Below are 17,924 nucleotides of genomic sequence, written 5' to 3' on the forward strand. Positions count from 1 at the left end.
CTGCTCTCTCCCCAGGGTGTCTGCAGGAGCAGGAGCTGCAGTCTCCTGGACCTGGCTCCCCTGGACAGCGGTGTGATAGGAGGAGGGGCGAGGGTGTGAAAGCCTGTATGAAGTGTTAGTGAGAGGAGCAGATGGGAGGGTGAAGAAAGACCCTGAACATTAACCAACAGCTTGCGAATATCCTTCTTCACTGACTAGATCACAACAAGACTTTATACAACATCAACTCCAGTTAAAACTATGTATCTGAGTAGGACAGCATATAAGAAGATGCACATGTAAGATGCATGCACTGTGTAGATTGGGTGCCAGTCGAGTACAGTCATGCCCTGTCTTGGAAAAGTGGTTCCTGCCTCTTGCAATCTCCAATACATGTCTTTGTATTGCTCTCTTTCTTTAAAACATTTAATTGAGTCCTAGTCATATAAAAACTTTACTTTTGCCTTTTTTACTCACAGTCACTGCCACCAATGTATCTCTTAATATAATAAGAATTAAAATAAAAACAATTAATTTTACAAAACTGCAACCAACAATTTTGCTTCCGAAAGTGGTTTTCAGTTTTGATTAAACAGCCCCACATACCTTCCACAGAATTCTAAAAAGAGAACATTAAACAAACACGACAACATTTGGCTTCGATAAACCTGTCTAACCCTCAAACATAACAGCCAAGCAGCCTGAATTATGAGCTAGGCTACATATGTTTACTTCCAAAGTGGCTCCAAATGGCCCTCACTTTGGGTAAAGCCAGCGCTCCGAGGCCAGGTGTGAGGCCTGTTTGAGGTTGCGGTGTTGAGAGCCAGCTGGGAGAGTGGAGAGATCCCTGTACTTTAGAAAAACGTCTTCTGAATTTCCTCTGTGCTGAACCCAGCAGCCGCTGTAAACACGTGGGTGTCACTGACTAAACAAGCAGGCTGACAGCCACCTCGCAATATGTTTTCAGAAACTGTTACCTGAGCCAAATTAGCATTAGAGAAGCTGTGTGGCTTCTTAGGTAGGTGGGAAGATCTTATATAATCATCACCGGCTTCCCTTAGCATGTCTACTCTACACTCTTTCATAATGGCTCCACGCTGTCCTTAGCAACACTGGTAGGGTCATTGATAGAATAGTACCAGTGTAGTAATTTTGACAAATCAATATTATTTCTCCTAGAAGCTCATCTGGCTACTGCTGGGTCGTGACTGCGTGAACGCTCATGAGACTGTGTAATGAATTCATGCGCACAGCTCGCAAGGCAAGCCAAGTCAAGGGTTTTAATGCTGATTAGTCCCACTGACCTGTAAGCGAGCGGTTATCCCAGCAGGCATAACTCTTCAGCGCTCCCGTCACGTTGCTGCATGTCCTTTTGTGCAGAGATATACAGCAAATATAGCAAAGTCTGAGTAAAACAGAACAAGCCCATTCGGATACCTTGACGATATCAGTTCATTACCTTAAACAGGCATTAACAGCAATAAAAACACAATGGATTTAGAAGAGGTAGTGCACAAACAATGGTCATGATTCTGTAGGCACTATTGCAGTTAGTCCAACATCTACTATGCCATATCTATCTACAGATAGATAGCTAGATAGATAGATAGATAGATAGATAGATAGATAGATAGATAGATAGATATTGTTAATTTGTTTAAAGTAATATCTAATTATATCATAGAAATAGATTTATTTTATAGTAAATCTGTAATTAGAAATCTTATTTCTAATGACCTATTCTTGAATAAAGTAAAATAAAAATGTACACATGCCCTGTGAGCGAAGGTGCAGTATATCAGTCCTGGAGCAGTTAGCTACAATTCAGAAGCAATCAGTTACAACTAAAGTGACACATATAGTTTTTTTCCTAATAATAATAATAATAATATTAATAATAATAATAATAATAATAATAATAATAATAATAATAATAATAATTCAGTTTCCTTGCTTTGAATTATCAGTTATTTTATTGATGCAAAACAATGTGTTCCTATAATCATAGGAACTGATCCGATAACGGCATTCATTTTCATAAGAATCCATATAAAAAGAAAATAAGATTCATACCGAGATCAAACATTCAGCACACAGATTCCTGAATAATAACCCATATGTGTTCCTTTGTGTTCCTTTGTGTTCAATTACTTAACGAGACATCTTGCAGTAACCTTATACAACCCCACCACACACAAGCACGCACGCACGCACGCACACACACATACACTCAAGTCATTTGTCTCAGTCGTTATGTATTCTGTGTGTCTTCACAAGGCTGTCATTCCTGCTTTGACACTCTGCCTGTGTATATCAAACACTTAGCCAGAGTCGTTTCCTACATCACACGATCTGTTCAAGCTCAAAACGTGCCAATTATGTAACAGCTGCACCAGTCAATGATCTGGCTGGAGAAAAGAGAGCTCTCAAGAAGAAGGCTTGCCAGGAGATGCCACATAATCAATAGGGCGTCTGTGAGTGCCGGGAGGCAGACAGAGACATTGGCTCTCTCGCTGTCTTACTCCGGCAGGACCACTTTTTCATTTTTAAAGGAATCAGGGCTTTAGTGCTAATGAAACGAAGAAATGAACTGCAGTACAGTGAGAGAGAGAGAGAGAGAGAGAGAGAGAGAGAGAGAGAGAGAGAGAGAGAGAGAGAGAGAGAGAGAGAGAGAGAGAGAGAGAGCCTCAGTCCTGCTGTTCAGTTCCGGGACTTTCTGAAGCATTATCGTTTTTCGCAATGCAGTTTGTAGTTTTGTTGTTGTTGTTTATTTGGTGATGTCGTATACAGTACACTTAACTACTGATTTGACAGTCGAATAGTTGAGTCACAAATAGTCTACAGCCTTGGTATGGCAGCAGTAAAAATAACAGCGCCCCGGATGAGAGGAAAATAATCTTCCAGTCGGCTTTTAAAACATTCAGAGCAGAAGTTATAATTGCCATTGATTGACACTCAATTGTAAAGGTGAGGGAAGGACACCTTTTCTTGTTTTGAAATCAAACACATTAATGAATGGATTTATTGAATACCTGCTGATTAATACTAATTAAAACCAATTCTAAGTTTGAGTGCAGGTATCAGCACACCCCTATAACATCTGAAAAAATATGGTGACTGTAATTGTGATAATGAACACAAAAAAAGCTAGAATTCATCTCAATGCGCACAGACAGAGCTCTATAGAACTCCAGACTTATAACTGCAATTAAAATTATACCAGAAAAAAAAAAAAAACGCAGTGCCTCTGTCAGTGCCAGGGCTAGACCGCTGGGCAGTAGCCTGCTTTGGCTGTCATGCCCTATATACTGCAGCATAACGCACGCAGGTGCCTTCATTAGTGGGTTTGGCTAACTCTCCCCTCCCCGCGGGGCAGCGTGATTGTATCATGAGCCTACCCCCTTGAGTTTGAACAAAAAAAAAGTAACAAATACAGATGCAGTGCAGTATTTTCCATCATGCCTGTGCACGGTAACCACTCATTTTCCAGTTTCAAACCAAAATTAGGCACTTTTATGTTTTGCAGACTTGAGAATTGCATTTAAAAAATAAAAAATAAAAACTTTTATTGTCTGTGATTGGTGTTGCAATTTATAATTCAATATGGAGGGGAAAATATATATTCTCCTGATTGTGGAGCTGCCATATGAAAATGTGAGAATCACCATCAGTGTGTCCATCTGTCTGCGGTTATTACATAGATTATATTTTTATACAGTTCTACGGTTATGCCCCCAATACAGTGCTGTGAACACGGGTTATATTTTCTGCACTCTTAAGGATAGTTCATACACTACAGGATGGTCTGTCAGCCCTGTTGAGACTCACTCATATGTGTTTGTGGGTTGCTTTGATCTCCCTATGAGATATTCAGATACAAACAAGTCCAGCATAAAGCTAATTTGATACGAATCATATGCAAAGTTTGAAATATGTGAGCACACCGTACAAAACATCTTAGGGACCTGTTAATTGCAAGATGATATTGTCTTTTACTTTATTTTCAATGTACGCATTTTTTCAGTACCAATCAATAATGAGGAAGCGTCTTCGAATTGAATTAGATAACTTATCTGAACACTTTGTCTGCTTTTTTCTTTGATAATCATAGCTGGGCATGAGGCTTGTGAAACTGTGTATGCTTTTATTAAACTGTTGTTAATGATCATGGACCTGGATAAGGGCGTCTGCTAAGAAATAAATAATAATAATAATAATTAACATTCAAACATCCATGAGAACACAACATGATGCAATACGGATGACATCAGGCTTTTAAAATCATTTTGCAACCTAGTTCTTATTTTGCCAAGGCGTGGGGCATTTGGTATTGTACATTAGCAGGAAGCTGCTTGCGTGAAAGTCTCAGAGACCAGGTATGCTGTAATCGAGAAAGAAATGCATTAGCCGTCATAAAAGAACAAAATTAACCAAAAGCAAGCTTCTGTGCGCCTCTCTTCCTGTGTGTGTGTGTGGGCCCGTCCACTCGCATGCAGGTTTTGTAAAATGTCCCAAACAAACGGCGACCTCGTGGGGACGCACCAAGAGAACGAGGGTTGGTGTTATGGCATTTTATAAAAGCAGTATAACCAAATAGCACAGTTTTAGTGGCAATACATTTTTGTCCTAAACTGGAAACGGTATGAGGTTGCCATTAATCGATTTTGACATTATGGTATGGGCGCCGAGGTGCGAGGTGTGAACATAACCAATACACGCTGCTACTGGTAATTCAATTGCAGAACCAGGCACATAGGAGACAGTATGCTACTATATATATATATATATATATATATATATATATATATATATATATATATATATATATATATATATATATATATTTTCCAAAGTTCATAGCACAGGTAGTGAAGCGTTTTTATAATACTCCTGAACATGTCTGAATTACACACGAGTGCTTGTAGTACTTCAGTCATAATAAGCGCTGAACTGTTTCACCTAACAATACTGGTAAATATAGATAGCAAATGAACACAGCCCCTTGCTCCACATTCTTGTAAGAGAAAAAAATCTAAAAATATATTCATCAATTTCGAGGACTCGAGAGCTACTCCCGGCAGCTGCAGCACCGGAGCACCGCCAGCCCGTCGCCATAGCAATGTTTGTGTAGACTCGATTGTAATAATAATAATAATAATAATGTGGGTAAGTGATTGAAACACAGACATGAATGTAGCTTGCGGCGATGGCTGTTTTTACACACATGAATTCATTATCTGGGCTGCCTGCCGCTGATAAGCATAACACGTGTCGTGTTTATTTGCTGCGTGGCACTGAAGGTCAGTGCCGACTCCAGCAGCAAATACCTCGGCTGCCATTCCTGCCCGGCTACACCAGAACCCACTGCTGGCCAAATGATAACGCATAAGGGGAAATAAGCGTATGATTTATAGCATTACAAATACATAGAAAACATGCCATAATCAATGGTCGGCCTAAAGGGATGCCACTTGATAGCCTACAATATCTGCAACATGAAGTAAATGGGTGGTTTTGATATGTTTTAGTGGCCTTATACTGAACACATTGGGGGTGCCCCTATTTAAACTGTAAAAAATGCAGCAGCAGCAGCAGCAGCAGCAGAGGTTTTGAAAAGACTTAATAAACCATTTGAATATGATGATGATGAGTTAGCAAGTTACAAAACAGTGCGGTATCAGTTGTGAATCAGTCAGCGACGAATCGCTAGCGGTGCCAAAAAAGTGTTGTTTTAAGCGAAGTTCCTGTTCCTTTTACAACGCGACCATATATAAAAGCTGCATCTCCCAGGTGCGTGACAGACTAGCGGACCCCAGTGTGCTTCATTACAATACGATTGATTGCCCCCTTAATAAACCTTGATTCCCTGGCAATGCCTTGTCACCCGAGGAATAAGGACAGGGGTTTTTATCTGATCATTTATATGCAAAATAACGAGCGTTGCATAAATGAGGCAGGCCGAGGCGGACTTAACCCTTTGTGTACCCCCAGTCTGCATTGAACACTGCCTATGTTTTCTACTGTTGCTGCTTCAATTCCATGTATTATGCTACTATCATGTATTATGCACCTTTCACTGTATTTAATGCATTCCCTGTATTTTAATTTTCTTGTTGTTACTGCATCTAGTAAAGTGCTTTGTGATCGTGGTCCACTATGAAAGGCGCTATAAAAAATAAAGATGGATTGATAGATAAAGAGCAATTAGCTTCACATTGTATTTTAATGGCTTTTTATTGACCATGGTGTGCTGTTTGCAATCATTTGGAGTTGCTCCCATATCGAGCTATTAGCCTTTGGCTCTAAATCTGCCTTTGTCCAGAGAATCCAAAGTGCCAGGACTGAACAGCTTTCCTCATTCCCTTTAAATCATGTGACAATGTGACTTGTCACAGCGACTTACTCTACATGTATATAGACAGGGCTTTCTCTCAGCCCCAACTACTCTCTGCGGTTATGGTACAGAGGGTTATATCACGTATCATTTTACCCCATGGCCAGGTTACTGCTATAAAGGAGCATCAGTAATGTGCGTTTAATCCTCTCAGCCCTAGTTTTGATAAGATTTGATTTTCAGAATGGGTCACCTGCTGTACAGTCTTTTAAAAATGACGTAAATCCACAATAACACAAATTATATTTAGCATCGTAAATCTGTATCTTGGAAAGTCACCAAACAGGCAAGAAATAATCTAGCATATAATTTGGATAGAAAACAGCTGTTATATAAAAGCACATGAGATCCTGAGATTCCTGTTATAGTTTAATATGCAGACCATACTAATAATGTTCCATATACAAATAGGTGTGGGATCATATTGATATGTATAGGCATAATATAAGTGAGGTCTTAAAACTACACAGCACTGAAAAACCCCATTGACACCTAGCAGTTTATATAACCCTAGCTAGCAGAACCATTAGCGGATCATTAGCATTATCAACAATTGCAACACAATGGATATTGCACACACAGGCCAGCAATAATACTGTAGGTCTGTCCAGTAATGATATGGTACTGCAATCTTGTCATTGCACTGAAATCTTTAGTACAGCAACAGGCTGCCTGATCAATGGAAAACAGGAAAAAATCTTCTTTCTACCTCTCCTCCATTAAAATAACCTGCTGGACCTGGCTTGATTGCTCATGCCGTTCTTAAGTTGAGCCAACGCTGACAAAAAGTGCATGTCTCACTCATTACAATTACTCTGCTCTTTATCACCATGTGCAGCTCGTTAGAACACTGGGAATGCTTGAACTCAAGGACAGAGTACTAACAAGGGGAGAGTTTAATAGGTGCTTTCAACGCTCTGCAGCTAACTGATCATACCAGCACAGAACAATGCGTGCCTTTAATGTGATTAGTTTGCAGGTAGTGAGTTAACCCCTTTACCTCCGGTTCTGCACGCCGGTTTCTAAAACCACTGCAATGCTTACATTTATGTGTACTAGATATTAAAATCCAAATTAATCCACAATACTACAATTCAGCACAATTGGCACACCCCACATTTGCTGATAGGCTCAGGAAGAGGCTAAGATGAATATGGAGATTGAACTGCTCCCTCACCCCCTTAGAGAAAGAGCTGACCCTCCTAGGAAATAAAAGTGTATGGAAACGTATCATAACCAGTATTGTAGTAAATTGCATATACGGTAACGTAGTGCTTAAATCAAGCTGTTTATTGCAGAACACATAAAGCAAAGCAAGTACCATTCAGTGAACACCTCTTGAGAGCTCAGAGCTGTTAACAGCAGTAAATGTAATTCTTATTATCTCAAGGGCACTCGGGAAAGGGTAGGCAATGGTTTGTCCTCGCTTGAATGCAGTGGAGTGGATCAACTACAGAGCTGCCTGGAATAAGTTGCTCATTTTAATATTCGCATTTACATTTTTTTTTTATGTTTTAATTTGGTGCTTGAGAATGTAGTCTTCCACAAAAGGTTGGAGTTAATTGCAAAAGTCAGGGTTACTGGATTAAACGACACTGCACAGCACGCAATTTGTTTTTATTTATATTATAATTTCATTTTAAATAACAGACCTGCAATCTTATAACACAAATATCCCCTTCAGTCACTGCGTGCATGACTGTACCTCATTAAGTTTCCTAACTTTGTGTATATATTTTAGAATGCAAAGATGTTTTTTTTGTAGGGCAAATTCTCAAACTCCATAGAGTTCCTACAAACTGTTTTAAAATGTCTAAAAATGTAATGAAAAAACTGTGAGCGAAGGGGAGACTTTAACTTTCAAACATGTAAAAATCTCAACCCACAGCCCATAAAAATGGTAAAAGTCACTGTAGTAAGCCAACAGTAATATATATCATTATATTACTGTATAATTCATTATACTGTACATGTCTGTCCTAGACTCTGCTATACTATGTAACTCAAACCAAGCCCTCCTAAGGCTGCCCACTCAGTCACCAATTGGGCTTGCTATCCATACAACTAACTGTGAGAAAGCATTAAATTCAATTGCAATATTGTTTTTTTTTTTAGGCTAGAGGCAACTGTAATGAAGGTGCTTTCCATATTGCAGTTCCAGTTCTGAGATATTAAAAACCGCTATCGTGTTGCTTCACTGGTGACGTCAATCTGGGATGTTTTTATTAAAGGGTGGGAAAATTCTGTATCAAATAATCACTCCAGTATTCTGTAGATAATCAAACTGTCAGTGTTAATGCATTAAGAGTAACAAACAGGCTTGAGGCATGGAGACTGAACTGCTCCCTCACCTCCCTAAGAGAAAGGGTGCTCCCTCCAGTCCAGGGCAGGCTTGAGGCATGGAGACTGAACTGCTCCCTCACCCCCCTAAGAGAAAGGGTGCTCCCTCCAGTCCAGGGCAGGCTTGAGGCATGGAGACTGAACTGCTCCCTCACCCCCTAAGAGAAAGGGTGCTCCCTCCAGTCCAGGGCAGGCTTGAGGTATGGAGACTGAACTGCTCCCTCACCCCCTAAGAGAAAGGGTGCTCCCTCCAGTCCAGGGCAGGCTTGAGGTATGGAGACTGAACTGCTCCCTCACTCCCCTAAGAGAAAGAGCTGTCAGTGTTGATGCATGAAAAGTAACAAACAGCACAGGCTTTAACTGGTTATTGACATACAGTAACACTATTATTATTATTATTTATTTCTTAGCAGACGCCCTTATCCAGGGCGACTTACAATCGTAAGCAAAAACATTTCAAGCGTAGCAAAAACATACAGAAGGGAGTGACCCAGAATGGAAATGTTCAGATCCACCACCGGGGACATCATTCAAACAGAACCACAGCCTTGTGAGTCACAAACCAGACCAATCGGACGAGAAACAGCAGCTCAGAATCATTAGGACCTCTTTATTTTTCAGAAAGGAGATATAACACATGCAGTAAAGTTACCAGACCGAAGATCAACCATTGAAGAAATGTAATTGAGGTGTAGGATGTATTCTCAGTAAGGGGTGTGTTGTTTCTTATTCGTTTTAGGAATTGCGCTGGCGTTTTAACCATTTGGAAAAAAAACTTGGTTCTAAGATTTTCGAAGCTGCGCTTCTTGCAGCTTTCTCTCTCATTTTTTAATTTTATTTTAGGAATGGTTTGGGCCGTACTATACAAATAATCACAATAAAAACCAGTCAGATGGGGGTCCAGTGGTTTAAGAAAAGGGCTTCAGATTCCACCTCAGCCACTGACTCCCTGTGTGTGACCCTGAGCAAGTCACTTCACCTCCTTGTGCTCCGTCCTTCAGACGTAAAACAAACAAGGTCCTATTGCAAGTGACGCTGCAGCAGCAGCAGTTGTGATGCATAGTTCACCCCCTAGTCTCTGTAAGTCACTTTGGATAAAAGCGTCTGCTAAATAAATAATAATAATAATAATAATAATAATAATACTAATAATAATAATAATAATAATAATAAGCAGTCAGTATCGGGTTACATGATATTCCGCAGCATTCATACAATTTGTCGGAGACTGTGCTTCCAGTTTCAAGGTGTGGCTCTTTGTTGAACAGGGTCTCTTTCCCTGAATGCTTCCCCTGTCGCCAGACTCCCCTTTGTTGCTTTGAATGGGTTTTCATTTCTGCGTTCATCAGGCTGAATTGTGCTGTGCCCGTGGCATGCTGGAAAACAATACTGTGTGGAGCCAGAACAGCTGTGCAGTTGTTTAAAAGCGTATTATCGCTTGGAGAAAAAGCACCTTTCTGTTATATCTGTGCTAAAAAAATTCTTAAAAGGTGATAGGATTTGATTGGATTTTCAGAATGGAACACCTGATAGCTTCTGTACAGTTAGGTATGAGGTAGACTATTCTAGACTATAGTGTTTTAGAGTATACTGTATTAGACTATACTATTCTAGACTATACTGTATTAGACTATACTATTATAGACTGTACAGTTCTAGACTACACTGTTCTAGACTATACTATTCTAGACTATACTGTTCTAGACTATATCTATTATTCAACATTAAGTTGGTGAATTAGCTGTTGGAACTGCAGATGAACCAAAGACTGTGATGTTTCTCCACTGTGTTAAAACATGTGGGCTGCACTGATACCCAAGAGAATAACACTGACATCAACTGAAGGCAGGGATTTTATTAAATGTCACAGAATCTAATGGATTCCATGTAATGTAAAGAAAGACAACTGTTCCACTGAAAATTGTATTTTTAAACAGCTTTAATACGGAAAAAAAGTAAGACACCTTTGTACAAGACCAAGCATAATTTCAATAAACATCTTTTGCACTTTATATCAGTAACTTATTATTATTATTATTATTATTATTATTATTATTATTATTATTGTGCTTGTATTTCAGGAAGGTAAAGAAAATGCATCTTGGTTGAAAAATAAAACTGACCTGTATTATCGATGGTCCCTAGGAAGGTGAATTGGAAATTCAATCAATTTGAAAGGTGCAGGTCTTCAATATTAATACAATAGCAAGCCAAGGACAGTGATCAGAACATGAGCAGCATCTTTGGGAAATAATGACGCGTGTGTGTAGGGCGCCATCTGCTGGCTGACTGGAAGAAGTTCTCTTGCTTCTCCAAAACAAAAGCATAGCCTGTTAAAAAGGCTCCGAAGGAAAAACTTTACACGTCAAAAAAAACAACACAACTCGAGTTCTCTATAAATGTAGTGCTAACGAATATATATATATATATATATATATATATATATATATATATATATATATATATATATATATATATATATATATGCATTGGGGTGCGAATATATATATATATATATATGCATTGGGGTGCGTGTTGAAAAGCCTGAACTGTCCCATTCTGTCCTAGTGTACACAGAGTCACAGGGTCACCCTCAATGTGCAATACATAGGCACCTCAAAAACAACCCTTCCCGTTGCTTCCTTCACGTGTCGTAGTTCAAACTGACTAACAGTCTGCAATCCGACCTGCGGGAGCACCAGCGGTTCAATCTATAGCGCGGTACTGTGACTCTTAAAGTGACAAAGCAACTGAAGAACCAAAAGACATTAATACTGTTACTAAAGCACGTAAAGGCAATGGGGTTTAAAGCATTGGTTATCAATTATACATGAACTAGGATGAACACATCCACCTCCAGAGCTAGAGTTTAGTTCTGTAGACTGCAGACTGTCAAAGTGTGATACGAAAACAGAAGAGATTCAATAATGAAATGATTATTGATCAACATGAGCCTCAATAAAACATTGATCGATCAATCCTGTATATATATGAGAAAGATATGTACAATATATATGACATGATATGATATTACCAGCCTATATCTTTGAAGGTTCTCACAGTTTTTAATAGTAAAGTTTTCTTAATGCATATATTCAGGGATGGAAATTGCATAGCAGTTTGATCCTATCCTGGTTGTTTTGCTAGACTGGTTGTTTAATAAGACACACCAGAGCTTGTTACCTATACACTGGAGCTAATCCAGCTTCTAGTGAAACCTGGAATGGGTGAAACTGCTATTTATCATATATTGTATTACTATGTATAAGAATCTGCACATGCATTTTGCACAGGATTTGATGAACAGTTTTTTCTTTCTGGTTCTTGCTTGTGAATAATGTGTTGTCAATGCATGTGGTGATTGTCGTGATTGAGTTTGGTTGCTGATTACATGAAATAGCCCTTGGCTCTCTCCTCAGGCTCCATTCTCTGAGTCCAGACTCAGTGCACTCTCCCTGCAGGCTCACTCACACCCTCCTCAGTGATCCCCTTCACTCTGAGCTCCTCCTGCACTCGGAGCAGGTAGCCAGGGTCTGGATACCCGAAGCTAGAGGGAAGGGAGAGACGACAGTGAACAGCAAGCACAGCTGGTACAGCCCCCATTTCAGAGATCTTAATAGTTTAGAGATTCAACACATTGAACACAAAAAAGTGTGGCTGTGTTTAGAATTGAGTTCTGTGCACGGGATGACACCTGTACACTGGATCAGATGTGCTGAAATTCTGACAAGTCTGAAACAGTGATCGGTATACATACCTCTCTGTGCTTTACAATGCTTCCCTATGCTTTACCAGACCTCTTTGTGCTTTACAATGCTTCCCTATGCTTTACCAGACCTCTTTGTGCTTTATAATGCTTCCCTATGCTTTACCAGACCTCTCTGTGCTTTACAATGCTTCCCTATGCTTTACCATACCTCTCTGTGCTTTACAATGCTTCCCTATGCTTTACCATACCTCTCTGTGCTTTACAATGCTTCCCTATGCTTTACCATTCCTCTCTGTGCTTTATAATGCTTGCCTATGCTTTACCATACCTCTCTGTGCTTTACAATGCTTCCCTATGCTTTACAATGCTTCCCTAAGCTTTACCAGACCTCTCTGTGCTTTACAATGCTTCCCTATGCTTTACCAGACCTCTCTGTGCTTTACAATGCTTCCCTATGCTTTACCAGACCTCTATGTGCTTTACAATGCTTACCAATGCTTTACCAGACCTCTCTGTGCTTTACAATGCTTTACCATGATTACACTTTGCTATGGGACACTTTAATAAGGGAAGGTTTTACAGGTAAAAAAAAAAAACCTCAATAGAATGTAAAAGTCGTCCAATAGGATAATAGCAATCTTAAAGGAACACACTCTATTAAATGCAAGAGGATTTTAAAGGAGTCTGTTTGCATGACACAGGCCCGGGTTACCATTGCGAGCCGCCATGGCTGCTGGTCTTGTGGTGGATGTCGTTCCAGATGACCGTGTTGGATCTGCCCGTGGTGGCAGACGTGCCCACGGTGAAGACCAGCCTTTGCTGGAACGCTCTCTGCAGCAGACGCAGCACCTTGTTCCCCTCCGCGCTGTCGGGCAGGTACGCCTCTCGAAAGGTCCCTGTGTAGCTAACTCCAGGACTGGGATGCTCGGGCTGAAACATTCAGACCAACGACAAAATAACAGTACATTATATCATGGCCTAGAGTCGAGGCTGGTTCCCTTAAAAGGAAAGGACATAGGGGAAGGGCGAGGGTGTGGTTTCAACTGAGGGACTGCTGTGATTGGATAACATTTCAGATTTTGGAATCCTTGGCTTGTCGTTTAAAGCCCCAAGGTGGACCAGAGATAAAGTAAATGTCGTGTCGGAGTTGGTTATATTAAGTCTGGTATCACAGCAGTCCCTCGGTGGAAGCCACACCCTTTTCCCTAGGTCCTTTCCTCTTATGGGAACTAGCCTACACCTTTGCTATAGGCCTCAAATGTGCAGTTTCGAAAGAAACACATTACCAAAAAAAAAATGTTTTCAATTTTTTTTCAATTGCTTTATAAAACAAAATGCAACAGAAGAAAATAAAAACAAATAAATATATATATACAGTACTGTGCAAAAGTTCTAGGCAGGTGTGAAAAAATGCTGTAAAGTAAGAATGCTTTCAAAAATAGACATGTTAATAGATTATATTTATCAATTAACTAAATGCAAAGTGAGTGAACAGAAGAAAAATCTAAATCAAATCCCTTTGCCTTCAAAACAGCATCAATTCTTCTAGGTACACTTGCACAAAGTCAGGGATTTTGTAGGCATATAGTCAGGTGTATGATTAAACAATTATACCAAACAGGTGCTAATGATCATCAATTCAATATGTAGGTTGAAACACAATCATTAACTGAAACAGAAACAGCTTTGTAGGAGGAATAAAACTGGGTGAGGAACAGCCAAACTCAGCTAACAAGGTGAGGTTGCTGAAGACAGTTTACTGTCAAAAGTCATACACCATGGCAAGACTGAGCACAGCAACAAGACACAAGGTATTTATACTGCATCAGCAAGGTCTCTCCCAGGCAGAAATTTCAAGGCAGACAGGGGTTTCCAGATGTGCTGTCCAAGCTCTTTTGAAGAAGCACAAAGAAACGGGCAACGTTGAGGACCGCAGACGCAGTGGTCGGCCAAGGAAACTTACTGCAGCAGATGAAAGACACATCATGCTTACTTCCCTTCGCAATCGGAAGATGTCCAGCAGTGCCATCAGCTCAGAATTGGCAGAAAACAGTGGGACCCTGGTACATCCATCTACTGTCCGGAGAAGACTGGTCAGAAGTGGCCTTCATGGAAGACTTGCGGCCAAAAAGCCATACCTCCGACGTGGAAACAAGGCCAAGCGACTCAACTATGCACGAAAACACAGGAACTGGGGTGCAGAAAAATGGCAGCAGGTGCTCTGGACTGATGAGTCAAAATTTGAAATATTTGGCTGTAGCAGAAGGCAGTTTGTTCGCCGAAGGGCTGGAGAGCGGTACACGAATGAGTGTCTGCAGGCAACAGTGAAGCATGGTGGAGGTTCCTTGCAAGTTTGGGGCTGCATTTCTGCAAATGGAGTTGGGGATTTGGTCAGAATTAATGGTCTCCTCAATGCTGAGAAGTACAGGCAGATACTTATCCATCATGCAATACCATCAGGGAGGCATCTGATTGGCCCCAAATTTATTCTGCAGCATGACAACTACCCCAAACATACAGCGAAAGTCATTAAGAACTATCTTCAGCGTAAAGAAGAACAAGGAGTCCTGGAAGTGATGGTATGGCCCCCACAGAGCCCTGATCTCAACATCATCGAGTCTGTCTGGGATTACATGAAGAGAGAGAAGCAACTGAGGCTGCCTAAATCCACAGAAGAACTGTGGTTAGTTCTCCAAGATGTTTGGGCCAACCTACCTGCCGAGTTCCTTCAAAAACTGTGTGCAAGTGTACCTAGAAGAATTGATGCTGTTTTGAAGGCAAAGGGTGGTCACACCAAATATTGATTTGATGTAGATTTTTCTTCTGTTCACTCACTTTGCATTTTGTTAATTGATACATATAAACTATTAACATGTCTAAACTATTAGCATTCTTACTTTACAGCATTTTTTCACACCTGCCTAAAACTTTTGCACAGTACTGTAGTTTTAAAACATATGGTACTGCACTAGAAAGGGAGTTTCAGAAAGTATGGCACACTTCCTGGGTCATTTCGATTCAGAAGGATCTTCAAGGTCATAGTTTATTGCTGGTTCAATTGCGTGGCATTCAATGGAGGGAAGCAGCGGGCTGGTTAATGACAGGAAAGAAGGTGTTGAAGGGGTGGGGACAATTTCACTCTCCAGTTGAAATGACCACGAAAGTGCAAGACTGTCCGAAAACACAGTCTGCAAATAGAGATTTGTATATCCTAGTGTACATAAGAACATAAGAACATAAGAAAGTTTACAAACGAGAGGAGGCCATTCAGCCCATCTTGCTCGTTTGGTTGTTTGTATCTTATTAATCCCAGAATCTCATCAAGCAGCTTCTTGAAGGATTCTAGGGTGTCAGCTTCAACAACATTACTGGGGAGTTGGTTGCAGACCCTCACAATTCTCTGTGTAAAAAAGTGCCTCCTATTTTCTGCTCTGAATGCCCCTTTATCTAATCTCCATTTGTGACCCCTGGTCCTTGTTTCTTTTTTCAGGTCAAAAAAGTCCCCTGGGTCAACATTGTCTATACCTTTTAGGATTTTGAATGTTTGAATCAGATTGCCGTGTAGTCTTCTTTGTTCAAGACTGAATAGATTCAATTATTTTAGCCTGTCTGCATACGACATGCCTTTTAAACCCGGGATAATTCTGGTTGCTCTTCTTTGCACTCTTTCTAGAGCAGCAATGTCCTTTTTGTAACGAGGTGACCAGAACTGAACACAATATTCTAGGTGAGGTCTTACTAATGCACTGTAAAGTTTTAACATTACTTCCCCTGATTTAAATTCAACACTTCTCACAATATATCCGAGCATCTTGTTGGCCTTTTTTTATAGCTTCCCCACATTGTCTAGATGAAGACATTTCTGAGTCAACATAAACTCCTAGGTATTTTTCATAGATCCCTTCTTCAATTTCAGTATCTCCCATATGATATTTATAATGCACATTTTTATTGCCTGCGTGCAATACTTTACACTTTTCTCTATTAAATTTCATTTGCCATGTGTCTGCCCAGTTCTGAATGCTGTCTAGATCATTTTGAATGACCTTTGCTGCTTCAACAGTGTTTGCCACTCCAGTATCAGATATCATGTTTTAAAATGAAAATACATTTTTGCTAAAACGTGTTTTTCTTTCAAAACTGCGCGTGTCACCTTCACTTTGCACTGCAGTATGAATCCTTCTTGGTTACACTAGTTGACTGTCAGGTTTGTTTATATTATCCAAAGTTGCCTTGAGCTGTACAGGGTTTCCTGCGTCGATTCAAATAATATGTTCAGAAAATGAACCGCAGGTTTTAGCGGTGTGTGTGTGATTTTTTATTTTTGTAAAATCAAACAGTAATGCTATTTATAATCTACGGTAGTGATAAATCAGACTCTTAAGCAACATACAGGACGTTTCTAAATGTGGGTAATTTATGAACGTGGAATTTTTTGTGCATTTTACAACACCTGCACTGTCAACCACTTATTAAAAAAAATACAAAACACGTGTCTCAGCTTTACCAAAATAAACCCCAAATGGAAACTTTTTTTTGTGTGCACCTTATGCCACTCGTTAAAACCAAAAACTGTATCTCACCCCTTGTATGCCATCGGAAAAACTGTAGTTTATTATGATGGTCCCGTGGTCCTCGTAGCCCGGTAACCCGAACGGTTGCCTGGTCACTGTCATTTGTCCATTTCGGGGCTGACTGCCGGTCAGTTCCCCGTAAAACGTCATGCACACTGGACAGCAGCTCTTGACCTGGAACGCGCTGTCGATGCATTCCCGACAGAACGAATGCTGACATTTGTCCAGAGTTTTTTTCCAATGGATTTTGTCCATGCAAATGCAACAGTAGTCTTCCTGATCACATGGGTCCGGTCCAAAAACACCCGCTGACTCAGCACCAGAGCCACGGCCTTGCCCGTTTACAAAGGCATTTAACGGGGCAGAACTTTTGCCACCGCTCGCCCCGGTGGAAGTTAAGTTTCTGTAGTTCATCGTACGTGTTGATGTCGTTTCTGTTTCCCGTACCTGGCTTCTAAAATACACCGCTTTTGTCATTCGGGAGCATTTGCAAATTCGCTCCGGCGAGCTCTGAATCTGACTCCTCAGTTTAGCTCTCTCTCTCGTTTCCCGTCATTGTTTGTTTTGGTCGAAATAGGAAGTCGTTCCCACTTTGAAAAGATCTTTACAAAAAATATGAAAATACCCGACTGCTGAATAAAGCTGTCTCTTACAGTCAAGCCTAGGTTACAACGTACTGGTGAAAAGGGGGGAAAAAAATAAATAAAGATTATTTTGCCTTGTGGGTTACTTACTGTACTACTATGACGGCTAAAAATGCGACCTTATTAATTCCTGCTCACGACTAGTTTTGTTTTGTGGAGCATGCTCAATCCGTCATGACGAGGGTTGTCTCTTTCTGTTTCAGAGCTGCCTGCAGTCTCCCACAACCGTTGGCCTTTTTGCACTGCAGTATGAATCCTAGTTTATCACACTAGCTGTTGACTGT

The 17,924-nt window shown here is 40.4% G+C and overlaps 1 protein-coding gene across 1 annotated transcript; it reads right to left on the minus strand.

Annotated features, from left to right (window-relative positions):
- Nucleotides 1-11,213: 11,213 nt before the first annotated feature.
- On the minus strand, nucleotides 11,214-17,846 carry LOC117400907 (probable E3 ubiquitin-protein ligase DTX3). The gene is made up of 3 exons (XM_034001263.3): nucleotides 17,006-17,846; nucleotides 13,135-13,352; nucleotides 11,214-12,260 (listed from the first exon to the last, which is right to left on the minus strand). The coding sequence occupies exons 1-3, from the start codon at nucleotides 17,471-17,473 to the stop codon at nucleotides 12,155-12,157; spliced, it is 792 nt and encodes a 263-aa protein (XP_033857154.2). The 5' UTR covers nucleotides 17,474-17,846; the 3' UTR covers nucleotides 11,214-12,154.
- Nucleotides 17,847-17,924: the final 78 nt, after the last annotated feature.

The sequence above is a fragment of the Acipenser ruthenus genome, chromosome 42 (genome assembly GCF_902713425.1).
Source record: "Acipenser ruthenus chromosome 42, fAciRut3.2 maternal haplotype, whole genome shotgun sequence".
Taxonomy (NCBI): Eukaryota; Metazoa; Chordata; class Actinopteri; order Acipenseriformes; family Acipenseridae; genus Acipenser; species Acipenser ruthenus.